The following is a 22,328-nucleotide window of genomic DNA, read 5'->3' as shown; positions in this document are numbered from 1 at the left end:
AGCTCTCTGGAGCAGGTCGGTGACTTTATTCTATTTTATTTGATTAGTGAATTTATATTTTACGGACTTCATTTAAAGGGCCGGTTCACCCAAATTGTACAAAGCACTCAGCGCTGGCAGCTGATCATAAATGACGAGGTGAGGAATCGTCGGTTATGAGTGTAGTTTGCTCGGATACAAGGCCTTGTTGTGTGCTGTTCTTTTTTGTTAGTGAACTACAAATCCATGTACTCTTAACGTTTGTAATAAATGATGCAACATGCAACCATACGCAAAATATTTAAAAAAGAAAACTTGGCTTCAAATGTTTAGCGTCCATCCACAGCATTGAATATTGATGACTGCATAAGTGACAACATTAAAGTGCATATTTAACTTATATTTATTGAGTTAAACAGGCAAGACCTAATCGGCTTCAGCAGAATTGTGTGGGTGTAGTTTGATCAGATTTGATTGACAGTGACCAACAACCCAACATTTACCACAACTATTACCACACTATATTATAATTCAATTTTATATTATTTCTTGATAGGAGACTAGGATTTATAGAAACACAGAAAACAGATAGATAAAACTGCAACTGCTCTGTCTTTGGAAGAAAATTGGCCTTGAGGGTCGTCAATGACTTGCAGATTTGAGAAACTCTTCCACTTGCTTTGTGAAATGCATTGTGGGACAGCAGTTCGTTAACATCACATGCAAAACAAGCCGATTGAGTTGACATTCTGATATCTTTGGGTGTACTTTATTTTGTCACTTTTACAGAGCGAACAAACGTCAGAGTTAAAATCGGCCTGGAGTATACACACAAACACACACACACACACACACACACACACCCACCCACACTAAGTGTCCTCCAGTGTCTGTCTGGGTTCAGTCAGACATTCAGAGGCACACAGACACTTTTCACAGTTTAAAGCCTTTTTTGTATTCAGCTATTTGTGCACAAACACACAGTAATTGTATTGAGAGAGACGTTGGCACACAAACCAAACACAGGCCGTCACTCAAAGCTGCAGACAAAATGCCTCCAGTCAGGCAGACGGAGATTCAAAATGGCCGACCATTGGTCGTGTGTGTGTGGGAACAGAGCAGAGTGTTTTCTGTTGACTGAGAATCTGGCAGCGTCTCAGTGACGGATCCATACAGACGTCAAATAAATACTGCTGTGTTGGGCTGAGGAGAGCAGCACATAGAGGGCACAGAGGATTCACGTCTGCATCGCAGCTCTCCCAGTGCCGCCATCTTGGAGGTCGACTGGTGAATTAGCTGTGCTGGCACGGGCCCTGATGCTGCACGTCAGCAGAATGGCAACCACTGACATATTCTATTCTATTTCTTTTTGTATCTTAGCTTGCCTAAATAAGCTGTTTTATCCAAATAATTATGCAGTCTTTTAAATATGTTTTATTTGTATTTGTGACACAGATACAAACAGTGTGTAGCTCCTTCTTATTGAACTGAACTGATTGTATTGGTGGTAGTGTCAGCTTGTATGTAGATGTAGCGGACTGTGATGGAGGATTTGCAGCACTATTCCACTCTTTTGTTGACACTTATGTGATTCTAATGCCGATTGGGGAATGCTGCTGTCAGAAATGATTGATATGTCAGAGTTGGAATTGCTACAAAAATGGGAAAAATTGAATAAATCCCCCCCAAAAAATTGTTGGGAATAAATGGGTTCCACATGCTCTACATATTCCATTTTGATGAGGCCTATAGAATACGGTGATTTTGATGAAATATCACAAATTTAAGATTAGTTTTGGTGGTTTTTCCTAATTCCAACCTTCACATCACTTTGTTGCCTCATCCATCCCGACCTCCTCTGTTGAACGTTTTTCCTCTGTCAAAGAACATCATGCTCCTTCCGCCTGTGATGCTTTGGGAGCAGAGTAATTGTTCTTATTAACTTGACAGGAAAACATAACAAAAACACTTTATTATCAGCATTTTCAGTTACTTCAGCAGAAGTAATGACCAATGCTGTCGTTGTGCAGGATGGTTGTGGATCCTTTACAAGTTGAAACTGTTAAAACTTTAACAAACATGTCTTGAATTGACCCAAGCGGGCGTAAACTTGCTTCTCCATAAGTCTGAACACAACTTAGGTTTCATGGTGCTAGATCATCATTGGGACTACTTTTTTGAGGACATTTACTACATCAGCAATCAAGTCAAATATTAGTGAATTTTATATGAAGTGGTCTAGTCCAGTTGTTGTGAAAGTTACAGACATCGTCCGACCCCTAACAACCAGTGGTCGTATATTGTATTTATCTATGTGCCCCCTCTAACCCCTCCTCTCCTTCCTCCTGCAGCCCTGTCTGGAGGCCTTCAGGGCCAGAGCGCCTCCTCCGTCAGCTCGGAGATCAAGTCAGAGGACGAGGGGGACGAGAACCTCCTGCAGGACCCAAAGTCCATGGAGGCCAAGAAGGATGACGGCGACAGCAAGGACCTTAAATCAATTGAGAGGTTAAGATCTAGGTTCAGGTACCTCACAGACATTCGCTTCCATCAAACCCCTCAGCTGGGCTGGGACACCCGTTGAACCCAAAACACCTACGCGCTCAGAGACCCTCCCTGTTCAAAATGTCATCGATAAACAAAGCTCTGCAGGAGACAAACTGTTCAAGATGTAAGATTTAGTAAAAACTAGACAATCCGTGCAGGAAATATAAACTAGGAAATGTAATCATTTTCTAGAGTATTTTTACGTTGTGGTGCCGCTACTTAGGATTAATCGAATAATACAAATATTTCTTCCACCACTTGACGGCAACCAAAAATCATTATTCAGCTGAGGTCAATTGCTTTTTTAAGGTAAAAGATAGTATTTTGTAGTTATTTGCAGAGAGAGGACACAAGGAAGGACTGTCAGCTGTGGGTGTTTTGGGAACCAGCCTCTGGACTTTGATGAAGTGACCAAGTGTGATGAGAAGCAGCTAAATACATCAATTGTTACAGAGACTTGCTTAATGTCCACCAGGTATCTCTCTTTTTATTACATGTTTACATTTGTTTTAGGTTATTCGAGCAAAGAAAACTGGAACTGTAAACACAAAGAGAGTTTTCTGGTGGTCAGTCTCTTCTTGGTCTTGTGCCTGGTTTTAACTGTTTTTCACACAACAGAGTAGAGCCCACAGTCAATATTCTCAAAGAAGTACTGCCTCACATTCAGAGCTGGGAAATAAACACCAACAGAAACACTGAAAAGTGCACTTGGAGAGGGCAGACCAATGAAGGTTTCCACAAGTTAAAATTTAAGGAGTTTTTCCTTCACCCATGAAACACCCTTCCACCAAATTTCTTGGCCAGTGGTTTTTCAGAAATCCTGCTGACATGTAAACCGAAAAACACAACTTTCTAGACCAAGGTTACTAGAAGGGCACTTGGAGAGCGCAGACCTTTATCAAGGCCAATCCACGTGGGTTCTTCCTTGGCCCATGGTTCACTCTTCCACCAAGTGTCATGAAAATCAGGTCAGTAGTCATTCAGTTATCCTGCTGACAAGCAAACGAAGTGAATCTACAACGCCACATCCTCGGCGGAGGTAACTAGAAGGGCACTTGAACAGATCAGAACTTTGAAGCAAAACCAATCCTAAACTTAATGGTTTCTTCCTTGGCCCATGGTACACCCCTCCAACAAGTTTCATGAAAATCAGGCAAGCAGTATTTTCTGTAAACTTGATGACGAACAACCAAACATAACCAAACCGAACACACAGTCTCCTTAGCAAATGTAATGAGAATTTTTGCTTTTGGCGAAAACATATTTCAAAGGCAGGTATGAAACCCATTCGTGATATGGACACTCCGCCCGACGACATTTGAGGAATTAGAAAGATCAATGTTGGTCACAGTGTTTATTTCCTGTCCTGGATGCAGCTAAGCAGCCTTCAACCCTCCATTGATAATTCTCATCTGGAGGAACATCAGAAACATCTGGATCCCAAACTCAAAGATTGTACATGATAGTGGGGGTCATGATGAAGATGATGATGATGAAGATGATGATGATAATGATGCAAATGGTTTGATGATTAAGAAAAGAAAAAAGTTGCCAGTACTGTGTTGCAGCGCTTGGAAACGTTTCATCATGTGATCCAGTAAAACCTTGTTGACGTTGATGTGGCCCATGTTTGCATTGTCTCTTCATTTTAGATAACTTGTTTTCAGCTAGAGTGAAAGGCAAACATACAAAGGTTAACATGCAGCTACAGAAATGCTAAAGCTGCGTCTGAAATAACCCCCTAACCGCACATGAGCTAACGTTAACCCCTGATCTGATTTGTGATTTTGCAGTCTTCTGACAATGGAAGCCTAACGAACAGCATATGTACTCTGGGATTGGCTGTGAAGCAAAACAGCGTTTAATGGTGATCATTTTGAAAAAACACAAAGAAAATGTAGGCCACAAATTCAGTGCTCAAAAGGGAATACCAGTGCCAGCCTATAGCTGAGGAGCTTTTTTTCCTCTCACTCTTCATCATATTGGTTTGCAAGCAAGCCTTTATTTTGGTGTTAACATGAGATTAGTTTTTTTCAATGACTTCCTCCAGGTCCAAAGTCCAATTTCACACTAACACAAAAAGAAATAAAGCCAAAGCACTCTTCTCACTTTAAACAACTTCTCCAGACAGGATTAAGATAACACAATGACACGTTTGTAATATAGTTCCTTATTGTAAATTCTGTACTCAAAAATATAATAATAATAATAAGAAGCATCCATCCGAACTGCTACCTTGTGTCATGTCTGCCAGTTTGTCCCAGAGTGGATCCACCTCTTATTAGTTATTCACTGTATATTCCCACTCACAAATCTCTGCTGCTGACAACTGTGGTAGCACATGATGTCTGTTTCCAAGCCCTGCTCCCTGTTGTTTGTCACTTATTGAATCACATTTTTGAATCATGTAAACAAAAACTGAGCTTTCATCCTCAAATCCTCTTCTTCCTCCTTCCTCTCCTGCCCTCATCCCTTTGCTTCCTCCTCCCTCGCTCTCCCCCTCTGGTGCACATTGTTGGTTACCGTAGCAACCAAGACGACGAGGACCTGTCTCCAGAGCAGAAGATGGAGAGGGAGAGGGAACGGAGGATGGCGAACAACGCCCGGGAGCGCCTGCGGGTCCGCGACATCAACGAGGCGTTCAAGGAGCTGGGCAGGATGGTGCAGCTGCACCTGAAGAGCGACAAACCTCAGACCAAGTTACTGATCCTGCACCAGGCTGTGGCCGTCATCCTCAGTCTGGAGCAGCAAGTCCGAGGTCTGTTAAATGTAGACTTATACGCAAACTTTGACCTCAGTAACCGCACCAGATACGTAGTTTTACTTTTACCCTCTTTTGATCATTTAGTTATGTGTTTATTGCAACAATTTATTGTTCATTATGATACCAAAACACACTAATATACTGCATCTTGTTGTTCAACTGACATGGTTGTGAAAGTAATGAATACATTATATGTCCAGTTAATATCCACACATTATATAAAATTAAAAACTTGGAAAGGTCGCCATGCTATTTATCTAGATCTAATTTGTGCACAATCCAGTAAAATGATGGAATATTGACAATGATCTTCAGCCTTTTAGGCTGCAGTAGGTAATTAGGTTGGTTGTGAAGAAAAACTCTTTGAAATTTTGCAACTAAAAGTGATAAGAATGTGGTAAAAAAAAATGTATTCTACTGTTCTATTTTGTATGCAATAAGCAACTGTAGCTGCAGGGACATTTGGATCTTAACGACATTTGGATCTTAAAGAATATTACACAAAAATGTGTAATATTCTAAAAAACTAAAATGTTTCCTTTATTTTAAATCTTAAATTATTTTGGGATAGAATTCAAGGATCATGAGGTGAAATATAATTTCCAGCATATGTAGAGCAACAAGAGCTCCAGGAGAGGGCAGCAGTGGCACCTGTTGACTGTGTTCCTGGCTGAAGTCTTTGGCTGTAGTCTAACTACATGTGTAGTGACCCGGCACAAAGAAATACCTCATTGAAAAACACTGTCATGGCAGGATACACTAGAAAATCATATCAATCCCTCCTCTCTCTCTCTCTCTCTCTCTCTCTCTCCAGAGCGGAACCTGAACCCCAAGGCGGCCTGTCTGAAGCGGCGCGAAGAGGAGAAGGTCAACGTGGCATCGGACGGGGCTCCCCTCTCACTGGCCGCCGCGCACCACGCCGCCGCCGCCGTGATGGGCGACGGGTCGAACCCCCTGGGACAAATGTAAAATGCAGCAATATCTCCTCCCCCCGTGAATGGTCAGAAGATTTCACTTATAAACTAATCTGCTGTTGTACCTTTAACTCGAAACCAGAGAATCAAAATTCAGAAACCAGTCCAGAAACTTCAAGCAAACCATGGTAAACTAAACATGCCTTCAACTAAAATGAATTGAAGGTTGATAGAATATATACTTAATTATCACATTTGGGCTCCCAAACACTGAATTGGAAAAGGACATTCCTGCTCAAAATATGGACAAGTTGTCATTTGTCTGATATTAATTAATTTGATGTCTGTGTACTTTTTAACCATTAGTTTCCTGCTGAACAGAATTATAGTAACAGAAACATGACTTTAAAGATACAATGTGTTATAGCCATTTCTATCACCAAACCAAAACTTAATCATTTTTAATGGGTATAGATGCACTAAGGTGGTCAGGAAAATATCGGTAAAGAAACAAAGCCTCCTTTTTAGTGTCTTTTTTAATGTAAAAGTGTAAAAATAATTCCTTCATTCAAACAGATGTGACTGTTTAAGTAAAGGTGTAGGCAAATACACTAGTTTGTCTTTTGACTTTGGCTTTATCATTTTTACAGTCACTCTTATGCAGGGGGGGAAAAATGGTTAAAATTGACACAGACATCATGTAGACCAAATACCATTTAGGTCAAATCACTTCAATTTCTTGAATAAATTTGGATGTTTGGTCATTCAGCTCCTGTCAGTTAATATCTGGCAGAGCTGGTGATACTTCAGTTGCCTAAAATCAGAGGCCAGAACTTGAGTTTCTGTCTGGTCAGGGTACATTTTAACAACAGATTGGCATTAAGTGTGATTTTGATGTGTGACTGTGCGTGTCTCTAGCTGTTCTTTGTTCTGCAACTTTCTTTTCTCTCGAAACATTCCAATTTAATTTGTGTTTGCATGTTGAGTCATGAAGCAGGTTAACTGTTTCTCTGAGCTTGTTTTCCAATGTTCTGTGGTCCTGAGGTACCAAAGGTCCTTGATAAGGAGCAAGAGTGACCGAAGTCAGACAGTTTCTTATCTGCAAAAGCTTTACAGTGAAAGAAATTTTAGTTCATGGCTTTTCTTCTTTAAACACTGGCATTTAAAGAGGCGCCCTTGATTTGATTTAAACATACTTATATGTCCTTTTAATAAATACATACAGATTTCAAATCTGAATTGAAATATAATATTCATAACTATGTTTTTAATAGTGTATAATCACATGAAACTAAGAACTGTTGTTTTTCGTTAGCTTAGAACGAGCTCTTCATACCTACATAGGGATCAAGTCCTATTCACAGACTCCCATGTTGAACCGCCATTTTTCTACAGTAGCCCTGAAGGGACAAACCAAATACTGGCTCCTAAAGTACTGTTCTTATCGTAACGATGGCTTCTGAGCTAGGCACGGTTTGGCACACATAAGCACAGTCTTATGAATGGAGGGTGGGCAGCGGGGATATTCAGTTGGTTGCAATCTGCAACCACACTGCTAGATGCCGCCAAATTCTACAAACTGTACCTTTAAAAACCGACCAAAGTACGATGAAATTTGCTGTGAACATTCATGGTTGCCTGAGGATGAATTCTAAAAATTTGGTCAGCACAGAATTTTCCTCTGGCATCACTTTAGGGCCAAAATGTCCACCTGTACCCGGGGCTTTCACAATCATTCATTTTAGTGGACATATAATTGTCGTAAAAATAATTGCAATTAGCAATAGAATTGTCTATTGTTCATTTATATTCATTTATAACCAAAAACTGATTTGTATGGACCCTGGAATTTAATGAGCACATTCATGCTCCCAAGAACATGAACTTTTTCTATTCTGACACTTCATGAGCTTTTCGTTTTTGCCTGGACAAACTTATTACCATATTTTTATCCCTACTGTCGGGTGATAAAATTACCGCTACCACTATGAGGACTTAACGCTGGGTTCACAGTGGAAGCGGAAGTGCCAGGAAGCACCACAATTTTTGGAGAAGCCCTTCCTTTCGGGTCCGGCTAAACAGATTGGGCTGTCAACACAGGCTGCGCCGCGGAGCCCAGCGGCCGTCCTGCAATCTTCAAAAATAGTTTTGACTTCTGGGTTATTTTCTCCATTTTCTTCTCTAATATATAATCCATCCACTGTATATATATATATATTAGAAATAGCGTAGTATTCTTCATGTGATGCCATGGGACCCCAAATCCTTTTTTTCCCTCAGACTAACATAGGGAAAGAGATGGCTGTAACTCAGAGGATGATTTTTTGAGGTAAATCAACTTGACACTTGAATAGCCCTTATTTAAATCATTAGGTCCTAAAAGTTGTAAACTGCACATTTTCTTTCCTCCGTTCATGTTAATGAGCTCCAGAACTAGGCTTGACCGAGGGCTGGGAGGCGGGGTTAAAGGAAACGTTAGTGCCATAGACTGAATATAAGAAGTGGACGTAGTCACGGTGACTATGTCATCATGTTTTCTGTGTGTCCTGGTGTTTTGATTCCTCGAGTTCGGTGTTGCCATCTTGGATTACGGCCGTCGTTATCCATTTCCAGTGTGAACCCAGCGTTACAGTAACAGTGAACTCCTTTTTTTTTTTTTTTTTTTTTTATATCTGTGTTTTTGTGCGAGTACATGTGCCCCCTAACCCCCTCCACCCCACCCCTCTTCCCCTATTTTCTCTTTGTCTCTCCAGGTCCAAGGTGCCAGAGTTCATCAAGATGATGAGTGACCACTTCCTCTGACAGCGTTTCCATGACAACCCGGAAATCGATCGACACCCCCCTCCCCCGATCTCTGGATCTTCGACCTGACCAATCAGATCAGCCTCCTTCTCCCTCCCCTCGTCTCTCTCTTATCCTCCTCATCACCTTCGTCTCCCTCTTCTATCGAGAACAAGAACTGCAGAGTCACATTAGTCGCTTTCGTCACTTTGCATCTCCAGCCGAAGTGAACTGGATGCTGCTTTGTGGAGACGTTAAGCGGCCGCTGTAACATGGCTGCTACAAAGTAGTGGTTTGTTTGAGCTTTTGACACAAAGTGACAGTGATGGACAAGTCTTTGGAATCACATCATCCAAGAAATTCTTCTTCTTGTACTACTTGTTTTAACAGCATTCCCAGTTTTAAAGAACAAAAGGGTTCTATATATAGTATATATATATATATATATATATATACTATATATATATATATCTTAGAAATGGAAAACATGACAAAAAACTTGTTAAAAAAGTGCAACAGGATGTGGGCAATGAGGAGGGTACGGGTTGTGGAGGGTTGTTCTTCAGAATGGAGTAAAACATATCACAAAGTGTTTTAAAGAGGTTTTTTTGGGTTTTTTTTAAAGCAACATTGCGCAGCTGTCTTTGAATGCAGCTTTTGCGCTCGTCTCTGACTGAATGGCAATCTAACGCCACACTGTGGATGAAGCTGTGCCTGATCTCCTCTTGGATGCAAACCAGTCAGATAGATACACACGGAGAAGCAAAGCAAATGAAACAAAAAAAATAGGTACAGGAAAATTCCAAGAAGTATCACAGAAGCAAGCTGCCAACACTCATATGTCCCCTTACAAGCAACGCTTATCCACAGATCAAAGTATAAATTTAAAAGAAAGAAGGTGTTAGGTGCCGAGTCATTTGAACAAGCCCATTATGCTTGCAAACGCTTTTTGACTATCATAGATGCCTAGAGAAAAAACGGGGCTAAACAGGAAAAACGGGGGCAACTCGTTCTTCCCCTTCTAATGCATTCCCTCTCAACCTGCAAACATTTACAGTAGATGGTCAGCGTGAAAAAATCTCAATCTCTTTATGTAGAGAGTGGCCAACTTGTACGAACTGCTAACTTTTTAGTGTGATCACAAATACAAAATCCTGGACAGTTACACCCGAATGGCCCGTGTGTATCTACTGTGAGGAAGAGAATACTTAAAGAAATCAATCAATCAGTGAATGACTCCAGAGGGACTGGGGCGTTTAAATTATTGAAGCTAGAATTACAGAAGAAGAAACATGAAGGAAGAATCGTTCAGTAATAAAAAAAAAAAAGCGCACTTCTTAATGCGGCAGGAAGGAAAGACTTCTCTTAACATCTTCATTCGAGGCTGTTTTTGCAGGTTTGTAGTGCGAAAGCAAAATTGGCGACAGAAAGAAAGAGCTTGGGCAAACAATCCCGAACCCAATGTCCTTTGTCAGATATTCGTCAGTATGGCCACAGGTCAGAGCAGGCAGGAGTTCATATTGGTGTCCAGGCCTTGGCTGAAATCATAGGATTGCTGTGCTGATGGTCGGGAGGATAGACAGATGACACAAATGGTGTGGCTTGATGAGAGGGAAGAGGGCTGCACTGAGCACTGAAGTGAATTCTATTCCATGTTTTAGCACATTCCCTGAATTACGACCACTTGAATCGTGTGGTCTGGATGCCCACCAAGGCCTGAACTATGAGCGTTTTGGGAGTCATGGAAGGGTTAGGGGAAAGGACTAAAGTGGGCCAACATCCTAAGGAGCTAAAGCTAGAGGGAGAGGAGGAAGAATCTAGTGGTCTACATATCTGCAACTCTGCAGGGGAAGCTAGGGAGCAATCATCATGGTGAGGGGTGTATACTTTTCTTCTGGGGGCCAAGCAGCAGTAGTCAAAGCATTCCTGTGTTGGATTAATTTGGTTCCCTCGTGTCCTAGTTTAGTATCTGGCAGATCCAAACCCTGAAGCTCTAACCTCAACTCCGGGCTACCGTGCCCCGAGTAAAGACCTTGGGGGGACTTTCTGATTGACATAAGCTGTCTTGCGAAATAACAGACGAGTTGATGGGAGCTGAGGTGTCTGTTGTTGGGACCAATTTCACTGTCCTTGCAACCCTGTTGATGTCTTGAAAAATTCAAACACTGTCTTCTTCTCTGCATTGTATTGTAGAGTCTAAAGCCTCAAAACCAGTCATGAGTCTGGCGTGTCTGACCCAGAAGTCAGACATTCTGATTACCTTGGTATGCTCAATAGACATGTAAATTAAAAGGCATATTTGAATCAAATGAGACCAGATCAGTACTTAGAAGTTTGGAAGAACATTGAATTGGGAGTGATACAGTATTGGGAAAGACAGCAGATCGGGACAAAACAGGTGAGTCCTAATAATAAATCTGGACCAGAGGGGTCAGGAAGAAAACTTTAGTGTTTATTGCGTTGCTATGCATCAAGGTCTACTCTTCAGCAACAGGGGAAGGTAAAAGGAACTTCTGAAGTAGGTCCATTGTTTTCTGGTGTCAATCTGAAAGTCCCCCTTTACCATCGCCCCAGTTTGAACCTTCCTCAATCCAGGCCTTTATTTAATACCCAGTCCCAGTTCTGTCTTCTCTGCTGACCCTAGCCTTATGAGCCCTCTCCCCTCTCCCCAGACTTGTGCCCCACCTAAGTGGTCCCACAGATGCAATTTGAACATTCACACTTCTACCAATGTGCCTTTTTAGAGTTCATATCATTCGAGTTGCCAGAGGAGGACATTTACCTGGTCTTTTAATAGGATGCAAGCTTAGGGAAACCTGTTCTTAGTCGTTAGGTTCTATGCAGTCAGGTTTTTTACCAGACCTGGGAATTTAAAAAAACCTTAAAAAAGAAAAAAAAGTATTTTTTGGATAAAAAAAAAAAAAAACCTAAACTGTATTTAATGTACTGTACGCTTATATGTAAGTAGACGGCGTGATCTGGCTTTGGGCCGATGAGACAGACGCTTGATTTAGCAAGATGAGCCCCCATCCCCGTCCCTCTCCTCCCCCTCAAGTTCTCCATAACCCCAAAACCCTTCCTGTTCAAAGCCCCAGCCCTGTTTCCATGGTGAACAACGCGTCTCTTCTTGTATTATAGCTTATCAGCTTTTTATCAATATTTGATCGGCTTGTCCGTAAGCCAATGTAGTCTTCAGTACAAAGTGTGTGGTCGTATCTTGTAAAACAGATTTTCCTTTTTTCTCTCTCTCTCTCTCTCTTGCTTTTTTAAGAAGACTCTTTTCTCTTATTACATTTTCTTTGTCTGTTCTGGTTTACATGTATATTATAGAAAATGTAAAAACAAAACAAAAACAAAAAAAACAACACAATTCGCGGTCTGACAGCATTGTTTTCTGTCGATGGTCATTTTGACACAGTTCAAATCCTACCCAATCAACAGGAAGGCACGGAAACTGGAAAAGAATCTATTTGAATAAATCAATCTATATATAAATGTACAAAAAAGTATATACAATATATAAGGAGGGTGCCCTTTTCTGTTATTTTTTTATTTTCTGTTGAAAGGGAGTGTTTGCTTGGGGAGGAATTATTTTCTCAAAGACTGAACAGGCAGAAGTTGGCAAGGCCCCTCAGTGTTATAAATTTTCAACTGACTTTGTTGTGTTCCCTGATGTTGCCAATGACAACACACCCTGACTAGTACGGCACCCTGCGCAGGACAAAATGGGACCGGAGTTTCATCAGCTCCACTCACTGCTATCTATCCAAGGCAACAACACACAGACATTTGTAAATTGTATGCAACAAAATGGCAAACTTTACCATTATTTTGAAATTGTGTATGTAAAAGTTATATTTTTACATGTAGACTGTTGTTCTTTTGTGTTTTAGAAATATGTTGTATCGGTTTTTTTGTTAAAATATGAAAACGTAAATTCAGTGTGTGTTGAAAAAATGTGTCACATTGAAAATGTAGTGAGGTCAAAGGTTCAGACTCATTCTTTTATTTTTAAACATTATGTTTATATCTGTGGGAAACATTTTGAGGGTTCGTGGAAGGAATCAGAAATCATAAAAGAGATATGATATTTGTTTAAATCTCCATGCCTCATGACATTACCATTTTTAAATGTATTTTTTGCAGAGAAAGTGTAAATAGTCATAAAACATTTTCTGTGGGGCGATGACGATGATGAACTTGTTTTGATTTTCAGTGAGGTTGTATTCGTCCGGTTACAGTAGCCAGGTGCCAACTTTTAGTTTCATTGAGTGGTGCTCAGTACTGTATGTGGTTTTGGTCAACCATCTGAAGTGTATGTCAAATTATTCTCTTAGCTAACACCAAGAATCACTCGTGTCAGAGCCGGAGTGGGCCTTATTTGTTATGTAAAGATTTATTTTGATTGTCAAGGAGGAAAAAAACAAAAATAAATACCTCTTCCATAAAATGCTAATTCAAGAACAATGGATATCAGAACTCAAAAGTATACTACCTGTTTTTTGTTAAATTCATTTTGATATTTAAAAATGTATGACAAATAAAAAATTGGTTATAAAATATTACACATTTTTGATAGAAACTGTTTTAGGGTAGTACAACAAAATCAATGATTTTATGTTTAATTACATAAATTCTGACACCAACTTAAATTAACTTCAGAGACTGTTAACAAATTAAATTCTACCTGGTGGCTTTGAGCCGGCTCTGACTCTTGTGCATTTATTCTCTCAAGGAAGGGTTGTAAACGTTGATTAATTGAAACACCCTCAGCACCTGATTCAAGATTAATATATGAAAATTTTGTAAAAAATTGGAGTGTCTCTAATATAAAAAAGCAGGTCGTCAGCAAACAATCTTATCAGCTATTTTCCCAAAAAGATATCAGATCATGTGCAAGGCAGGTTCAGTCATTTGTTTTCAGTGTTTGCCATTAAAATTGAGCTTTTTATCAAAAGGAAAAGCTGCTTTGAATTGGACCTAGGTTAAACACTAGGATTGAATCTGTCAGTGTAAGTGCTAAATGTATTTTTGCGTAATGTTATTTTTTGCAATGCTTCATTTGTTATTTTCTCTTTGTTGTATAATCAAGTCATCTCCTGAATTACAGTATCTTCATTTTTATGTTACCCCTGATGTTTCTATTAGCCAAAACATTTTCCTTTTCCCTCCTTGTTGTACATAAACACCTCATATTTCTTTTTCAGTGACTGTGCCATGAGCTTTGTAAGCTGTTACTCTGTACCAGTTTTACTACAATAATGAGTTGAATTCAAAATGGCCACTCCTGTCCTTTGTTTTTGCTGCAATGTCGGAAAAGGGAAGCATTTCTCTCTTAGCTTACCCCATTTAAATGAAAAATTACTTTTAGGAATAATCCCGACACAAGCACCAACCAACATCAGTAGCACAACAAATTTGGTACATTTATATGATTCTCAATTAGATTTGTAGTTTTAGACACAAAATAATTCAAAATAATTTAAAACATTTTGTACAAATGACCAGTCTGGATGTTAACATGGCATTTATTTTGCAGAAAAGTACTATCATTTCTCTGAAAGAAAGAACATGACAAAATTAACAATCAAGGAAGGTGTTTTCATTTATTGAACCTCTACATATCGGACAGTTTAAGTCGTACAAATGTCCACTGCCAAAAGAAAAAAAAACTATTCAAAACTCCTGCCAATATTTCCGATCTCTTCATGCCTAATATTTCACCTAAAGGAAAAGAAACAAAACTAGAAGGGCACTCAGATCCCCCTTTATCTTGTTTCGTTAATGAAAATGGAAAATAATGAGTATCTGCCCCCTGATTCTGATCCACTCCAAAATGAAATAGGTTCTTTCCTGTCCCATTCTACAGCCTTTCACCAAGTCAAATGAAAACCGAGCCAGAAGGTTTTCCGGTATCCTGATGAGAAACAAACAAACCAAACTGAAAACATAACCTTATCAGAGGAAAGAAATCCTACCGCCAAACTATTTGATAAATTTTGAGACCATCTTTTTTAGGGTCCTAGTGAGCTCTCTTTTATGAAGTAATTCATAAATTAAATGTATTAATTCATGTGGTATTGGTGCTCATTTAGCCACAGTCAATACTAGCACTAGCAAATTAAGCCATTTTTGACATTTAACATTTCAGGAAATTCTGGATTTTGCTTAATGTTAAAATTGTTGACGCTAAGGGGCATGGTTTTTCAGCTGGTTATTTTCTACCATACATTCCCTCATGTCATTAGACAGATTATTTTGATTTCTGAGCACCCATTACAGAAGTAGGTCCAGGATATCTTAGCCAAGCTAAGCACAAAGACTGCAAGGAGGGGAAACTGCTTGCCTAACTCTAAGATAAAAACATACCTTCCAACTACTCCAAAGCCCTATGATTAACATGTTGTATATTTTAGCTAACATGCTAGTCACCGGTCCATCCAAGAGTCCATTGGGATTTGTTGTCAGTAGATTGCCAGTAGAGCTCAAACCTGGCAACTCAACAAAGAGCTTCAATGCTGACTGCTGCTAAAACCACAATGTCTCCTTCAAATATTTCTATTTCTACAGCTATTCAATAAACACGTGAACAAGACAGACTTGGAGTTGATGTGGATTTTTAGGAACACAAACTAGAATACTTTACAGTTTCTTTGAAAATTAATTTTATATCAACAAATTTGGAGACATAGTTTCTGTTAGTCAATTAACAACAACCTGCACAGCTGTATTTATCCCATCCAAGCTTTGTACTATTGTTTGAACCAGGATACGATGTGGTAATTGGTGGGCCCCAAATTTTAAAAAGTAAAAAAAGCAATTTAAATACAATTTAGTCACACCAGGGAACAATTTATTGAGACATTTAAAAAAAATTACATTTAACATACCCCATGGAATGCAGTACACTGGAGCTTCCAACAACCCAATGAACAACAAGCACAAATGCACAAATCGGCATGAGGTGAGGTCGACTCATCCTCTTATTCAGTTCATCATGTTCATCATGTAAGTATGATTTTATCATTTTCAAAGACATGCTTCATTCACAGTATTCATTATGTGAAGGTGAAAATATATGATCTGTGGCCTTTTTGCTTTCTTCTTGTTCTTTGTGATGCAATTCAGTGAAGAGATGGAAAAGAAAAAAAAAATACAAATAGCAAAATTGCCCTGTAATCAGTGCCTGGGCTTCTTGTTAAAGCTTCCATTGCCGAGTGCTCTTTTGCTATGGATTAGACCTAGTGCACCCTAAACAAATTTAAAGTTAATCACTCCTAAATTAAAACATATTTGGCTTAATTTTTGCAGGGGCAATCCTTTTATACCATGAGAACTGAAAAGAATAAGTAAAGAGAAAAAAAATGTCTGTATTAGAACAGAATAACTACAATAAAATATTCCACTTTGTAATTTTTTGGGGAAATGTTCTAATATTGAATGATGAATTTGTTAATTTATTTGTGTTACTGAAGACGAGCCTGTGAGGTTTCCTGTGTGACTCGTCACGATGAGAGGCCACAGTTGGGGACGTCCCATCCCGGCCGGCAACAGATGACGATACAAAATATCAGAAAAAAATCTCTATAAATTTTTTAAAAAAAATACAAAACACAGCAGTTACACGTTTCCCCCCAGTGTTTTGCTGAGTGCCTCAAATCTGTATTCCATTGTGTTTTTTTACACCTCTATTCATTAATTATTTCTGGTTAATGTTGTATTCTTTCACTTTGATTTTCTGTTATATAATTATTATTGTCCTTATGGTTGCTGTTATTGTTGATGTTGTTATAATTATTGCATTCTGTTTTTTATTGCAGATCAGTGGAGGTGTTGGGGGAACAAGTTCTTTTAGATTTCTGTGCCGAGGGTTTTATTTTTTCTCGTACCAGCCCAACAGTTGGCTGTTTGTTGCCTGTTGGTTTTCATCTTGTTGTGATTCAATGAGGTTCATGTTCATGACCGTTCTGTAGCAATAAATGTGCCATTTTTTATAATGCAGCGCTTTGAGCGCCTCGTTCTTTTCATTCTGTACAGCGTGGAGGAAAAAAGAAGGTAAAGATTTGCTAAAGGAGGAGATCATTAGAAGTTCAATTCATTTTGTGGACACCTTTGCTCTTAAAATTAACAAAAACAGTAATGATTAAGTAAACTGAGCAGCAAGGGATCCAAGAACCTACAGGATTTCATGAACTTTCTTGGGCAACAATGCTGGAGGTGTGCTGATCCCTGTTTGGATGCAACTTGGACTACCTTGCCTTTGTTGGGCAATTAAGATATGTCTCCTTTACTACAACTCTCCAGGCTCGCTTAACCTCTAAAATCAAATAATTTCGCTTTTGAGTCAAAGTGGACATTTGTGCCAAATTTGAAGAAACGCCCTCCAGGCGTTCTTGACAGGTTGTGTTCACAAGAATGACCGAACAGATGGACGGACAACCCGGAAATATAATGCTTCCCACCACGGCTGTGTTATATTTTCAGGTGGTCCGACAAAAAAAATATATGTGGTTTGTTTTTTTGTTTATCTTGTACATTTCATAGCAAGAGTTATGGGGTCATAAAACATTTTCTGGCCAAAACTGTAAAAAAATTTAAAGCAACAGAGTAGAATTGTGATTATTTTCCTGTCCAGCCCAAACTCTAATCAAACCTACGCTAAAACATGACCATATTTTTTGAATATACAGTAACATATCCTTCTGAAGGCTATCTATAACTGTCCAAAACATGTGAAAAGTACAACGATTCCATCTCAATTGTCCTCAGAGTCCTCAGTTGACGTAGCATTGCACTACTGTCCTCAAATAGTACTGAAGAACAGCACCTGATTAAATATTCTTTCCATTTCCATGACGTTTTCACAGAGCAAAACCCAGAGGACAGACCCGTTTGGTTCGTAAAGGAGAACTTTGATGAAAGCTGAAAAGTCTGCCGAAAGTCTGTTAATACATTTTTTTAAACTGATGACCTTTTTTATTTGGTTTTGTGTTCCGTTTATATGTCTAGTTGTTTAGCTAGCCATAACGATTTAAGTTATCCATAATCTTTCATAAAGCACATAGGTTGTGGAACAAAAGCAAGAGTTGCTCCATAAACTATGAAGGTTTCATGCCTAAAGCCTGATGTATGTGTGATGCATCGGCGAGAGTCAGGAGTTTCCACACGACCAAAGTTATGTCACACCTCATACACAACCCTTTACTGAAGTTTTTCGGAACATGGACCTCCGGTGAAAATTGAGAACTTTGAGGAGCTTTGGGAATGTAGGTTTACAAAAGGGGTTACAAATTTGGATGAGGGTGAGTACAAAAGTTCGCAACATTTCTTCGTCACGATTCCGGGTCAGCTCATGTCCGTGTTACGTTTAACGCCTTAGATGACACAAAGATTGTTACATGATTGTCTGCCGACTCGCTCTGCAAGATAGACGGGAATACATTTTGGGGCAATTTTTTGCTGGTCATACAGGGAATTTCTTTGCCGACTGGTGGGTATATGTCATACAACCATGTATACACTACATTGCACCTATGCTTACCTTCCCTTAAACAACTGAGTTACCATTGATTAAACAAACCATAAATAATAGGTGCATAATTAGTGAGCTTCAGAGGTGCTGGTAGGTCATTTATTTCAGTCTTAACGTTAAGCTTGGCTATATTGTGTGTATCATTTGTTCAAAGTTAAAAAATATAAATATATTTCAGAACTTCAGGACAACATAATGTACGTTCCTGTATCTGTGTAGGTTTGCTTTGGGTGCTCAGTTTCCTCGCACATTCCAAAGAAGTGAAGGTGAATTTAAGATTCAAAATGTCCCGTTGGTGTGAATGTCTTTGTCCATGTCTGTGTCAGCCTTGTTATAGACTAGAAACTTGCGGAATGGAATGCTATTCACCCAATGCATGCTGAGATAGATTGTGAAGTAAGTAGATATTCAGTGTTTTGTAATAACTTCTGTGAAAATATTTTAACTATGTCAATCGATCTTCTTTTACATCTTCATTCACCTTTGTTTTGCTACATCAACACATCAGAAATGGTTGAATCTTGACTTTATACAGCATTTTCTATGCTCTGGAGATTTTTGTTTAATTCCTAGAGTAAATGAAGTCCATGACACTTTTACATTTATGTAAATAATTATATGTCTTATCAGGCTTTTTGCTGTAACAAGCATGGACAGGTTACATGAGATGAGAGGAACAGGCTCCTCAGTTGAAGTAAGGATGACTCTTAATTTTGACTCACCGAGGTGGTTTCATCTGTCTCTGCTTGCAGGCTGCAGTGATTGACGTCAGTTTACCAATGTTTGAATGGTGGATTTTTATTAGCTGATTGTGGACTTGTGTCTCTTCCTACAAACCACATGTTCATCTTGAAGTAGCCTGCACTTCCAGCTTTTTCCGCTGACGATCCAATGAAGATTTTCATCTTCTACAGCTTCTGAAGTCTACAGTAGTAGATTGTGAGCACTTGAAAACCACTTTTGTCCGATGTATGCCTGAAGCATAAAACACGTGTCAAAACACACCTTAAATGTATCTATTAAAAATGATGCATCAACAGTGGTTTGGTACATTACTGTCCTACAACCCCCTATTGTCCGGTTTTCAAATGCAGCATTTACTCCCTCGATATTGGAACATCCAAACTGTTGTGACTTCACTTCTTTTCTGGGGATACAAATATGGATGAGGTTCTTGCTCCAGAAGTATTTTGATTAAGTTCCTGATGATATTCTCTTTAACAGCTGACAGTTGAAGGATGTCACACACACACACACACACACACACACACACACACACACACACACACACACACACACACACACACACACACACACACACACACACACACACACACACACACACATACACACACACATACAGAGGTTATCTGTCTTCCTACATTAAAGCTGGCATAAACACTCTATTTTTGTGACATTTTTGGGCAAAAATTCCAGAACAACCAACGTTCTCACGTCTCAAGTTACTAGATGGACCATAAATGGCCCACAGAAGAGGCAGTCTTGGCCTGGATGGATACATTCGTTATCTGAATGTATCTGGCTAGAAACCCCCCGAAATATTGACCTTTGGCCCCTGAGGCTTAAACGTCCTCAGACTGATAGTTGTTGTTTGGTTTAGAGAGATTTCAAGTCATTCTTAGTTCAGAGCTAGAAGTGTATATTTTACTAAGGCATGAGACACTTCTTTTTTTAAAGCGGAAAAAGGATCCCAATAAATCACTGAAAGGTGTACGTCTGACCTTGACCTCCCTCATAAACACTGATCAGCGTTCTGCTGTTTTTCATCTGACAGGGTTGTTTTTTTCCAGCACTGTTGGAACATTTTTCAGACCAGTTCAGTTGGACTTTTTTTCACATGGTTTTCCACCATAAGTCATCAGGTTTGGCTGGTGGTTGTTGTTGTCCAGCTGTGGTGAACCGCTTGTCGTCTGGGATCATCTTTTAGAATATTACTCTGGTTGTCTTGATGCTTTCTCGCCTCTCAGGTTTCCATAAATCGTGACTGTAACTGGACTGTGCTCGTGCCTCCTGCTGTGGCCCTGCAGACACCCACTGCTACTACCATTATTATTATTAGTCACATTACTATTACTATTCCCTGTACCATTATGCATATTGGCTTTGCTTCCACCCTGAAGCCCTTTTGGTTTTCTCGCCTCGCAGGTTTCCACGAATCGTTGTGGTACCTGGACCGTGGTAGTGCCTCCTGCTGTGACCCAGCTGACACCCACTGCTACTTCGATTATTATTATTAGTCAGATTACTATAACTATTCCCTATATCATTATTTTAATTATACTATAGTCATTGCTGCTTTTATTATAAGTAGTCTTAATTTTTTCCTTCGTTACTCTGCTTACTACTGTGATTATATGAATCATTTATGTCATATACATTGAATGTTTTGTTACTCTGTTATGTTGTTCATTCTGTACACATGACATCTATTGCATTCTGTCCATCCTGGGAGAAGGATCCCTCCTCTGTCGCTCTCCCATAGGCTTCTTCCTTTTTTCTCCCCGTTAAAGTTTTTTTTTTCAGGGGAGTTTTTCCTGTGCCGATGTGAGGGTTCCGGGACAGAGGATGTCGCATGTGTACAGATCGTAAAGCCCTCTGAGGCAAATTTATAATTTGTGATTTTGGGCTATTCAAAATAAACTGAATTTAATTTAATTTAATTGACCAGTAGGGGGCGACTCCTCTGCTTGCAAAAATAGACTGTAGATTTTGACCCTACTTCTAGCTTGATTTATTCCCTCAGTAAACATTGTAAACATGAGTTTATGGTCTCAATCTCTAGTTTCAAGTCTTCTTCAATACAGCATGATGTTCATTTATTATATTATGGTCCCATTTAGAGTTAAATAGACCATAAAGCAGGGTATGCTTTGGGGCGGGTTTACTGTGATTGACAGGTTGCTGCCACTACCAGAGTCTCTCCAAGTCACTCCCGTTCATTGGTTTAAAAAAAAAAACAACAACATGGCGACGGCCATAATCCAAAATTGCGACAGCAAAATCGCCAAACTCTAAACTTAAATACGGCAGTCCACAAACCAATGGGTGACGTCACGATGACTACGTCCACTTCTTATATACAGACGATGCTTCAGGCATTATCTCTTTATGTGAAGACTCAAAGACGTGGATTAAAAGTCTCACTGTTTAAAATGATCATCACTCGTAAACAAAAGCACAGCAACATCTAAGCTTACAAAACCAGAAAATACAAATTGCAGAAAAGCAAGTCTAAAAAAAATAAAATCAAAAATAGTTATGAGAACAATGCTGACGTAGGAACATCGTCAGTCGTCTTGCGTAAGTTATTGCAGCAGTGCGAGTTATCAGTGCGTGAGTAAAGGTTGTGTCAGCGGGACGCTCCCATGCTGCAGCATGTTCCCTTTGAGCGGCAGTCACACCCTGACCCACTGGGCTGACACAGCAACAAAACATGTTCATCTCTCCGCTGAATGATTCACATGAGGATGAAATTAACTCTTCAACACGCAGCTTTCCTTTTTTTATTTTGCCCACAGTGGCTTTACTGCTTCAGTGAAACTATATGATAACACAGTGGAATATACAAACCTCCATTTGACTCCCATGTGTTTTATGGCCATTTTTAAGACAATTACCAAAAATAACCCTGATATATTTCAATCTCAATTCTCAATCTACAAATTGAAATAAAGTGTAGTGGATTTAAACAAAATACGGCCATAGTTCGGGACTTTGGAATGAGTGACTGAGGTCGGTGTTAGTTTCTTGCCGACTACAAGGTTGGTTAAATTGCAAAAAACGAACAGTGTTG

General features: G+C 39.4%; 1 protein-coding gene across 2 annotated transcripts in view; it reads left to right on the top strand.

Annotated features, from left to right (window-relative positions):
- The window catches only part of LOC129101982 (transcription factor 4-like), a 221,563-nt gene extending 212,151 nt beyond the window's left edge, over positions 1–9,412 (top strand). For both annotated transcript variants that reach the window (XM_054611869.1, XM_054611867.1), the window contains 4 exons: positions 2,331–2,484; positions 5,052–5,281; positions 6,102–6,252; positions 8,955–9,412. In XM_054611869.1, the coding sequence (XP_054467844.1) occupies positions 2,331–2,484; positions 5,052–5,281; positions 6,102–6,252; positions 8,955–9,003 (584 nt within the window). In that variant the 3' untranslated portion in view covers positions 9,004–9,412. The remainder of the gene's footprint in view (positions 1–2,330; positions 2,485–5,051; positions 5,282–6,101; positions 6,253–8,954) is intronic.
- Positions 9,413–22,328: the final 12,916 nt, after the last annotated feature.

The sequence above is a fragment of the Anoplopoma fimbria genome, chromosome 14 (genome assembly GCF_027596085.1).
Source record: "Anoplopoma fimbria isolate UVic2021 breed Golden Eagle Sablefish chromosome 14, Afim_UVic_2022, whole genome shotgun sequence".
Lineage (NCBI taxonomy): Eukaryota > Metazoa > Chordata > Actinopteri > Perciformes > Anoplopomatidae > Anoplopoma > Anoplopoma fimbria.
Note: the sequence above shows the minus strand (reverse complement) of the source record. Positions and strands in the feature narration are given on the sequence as shown.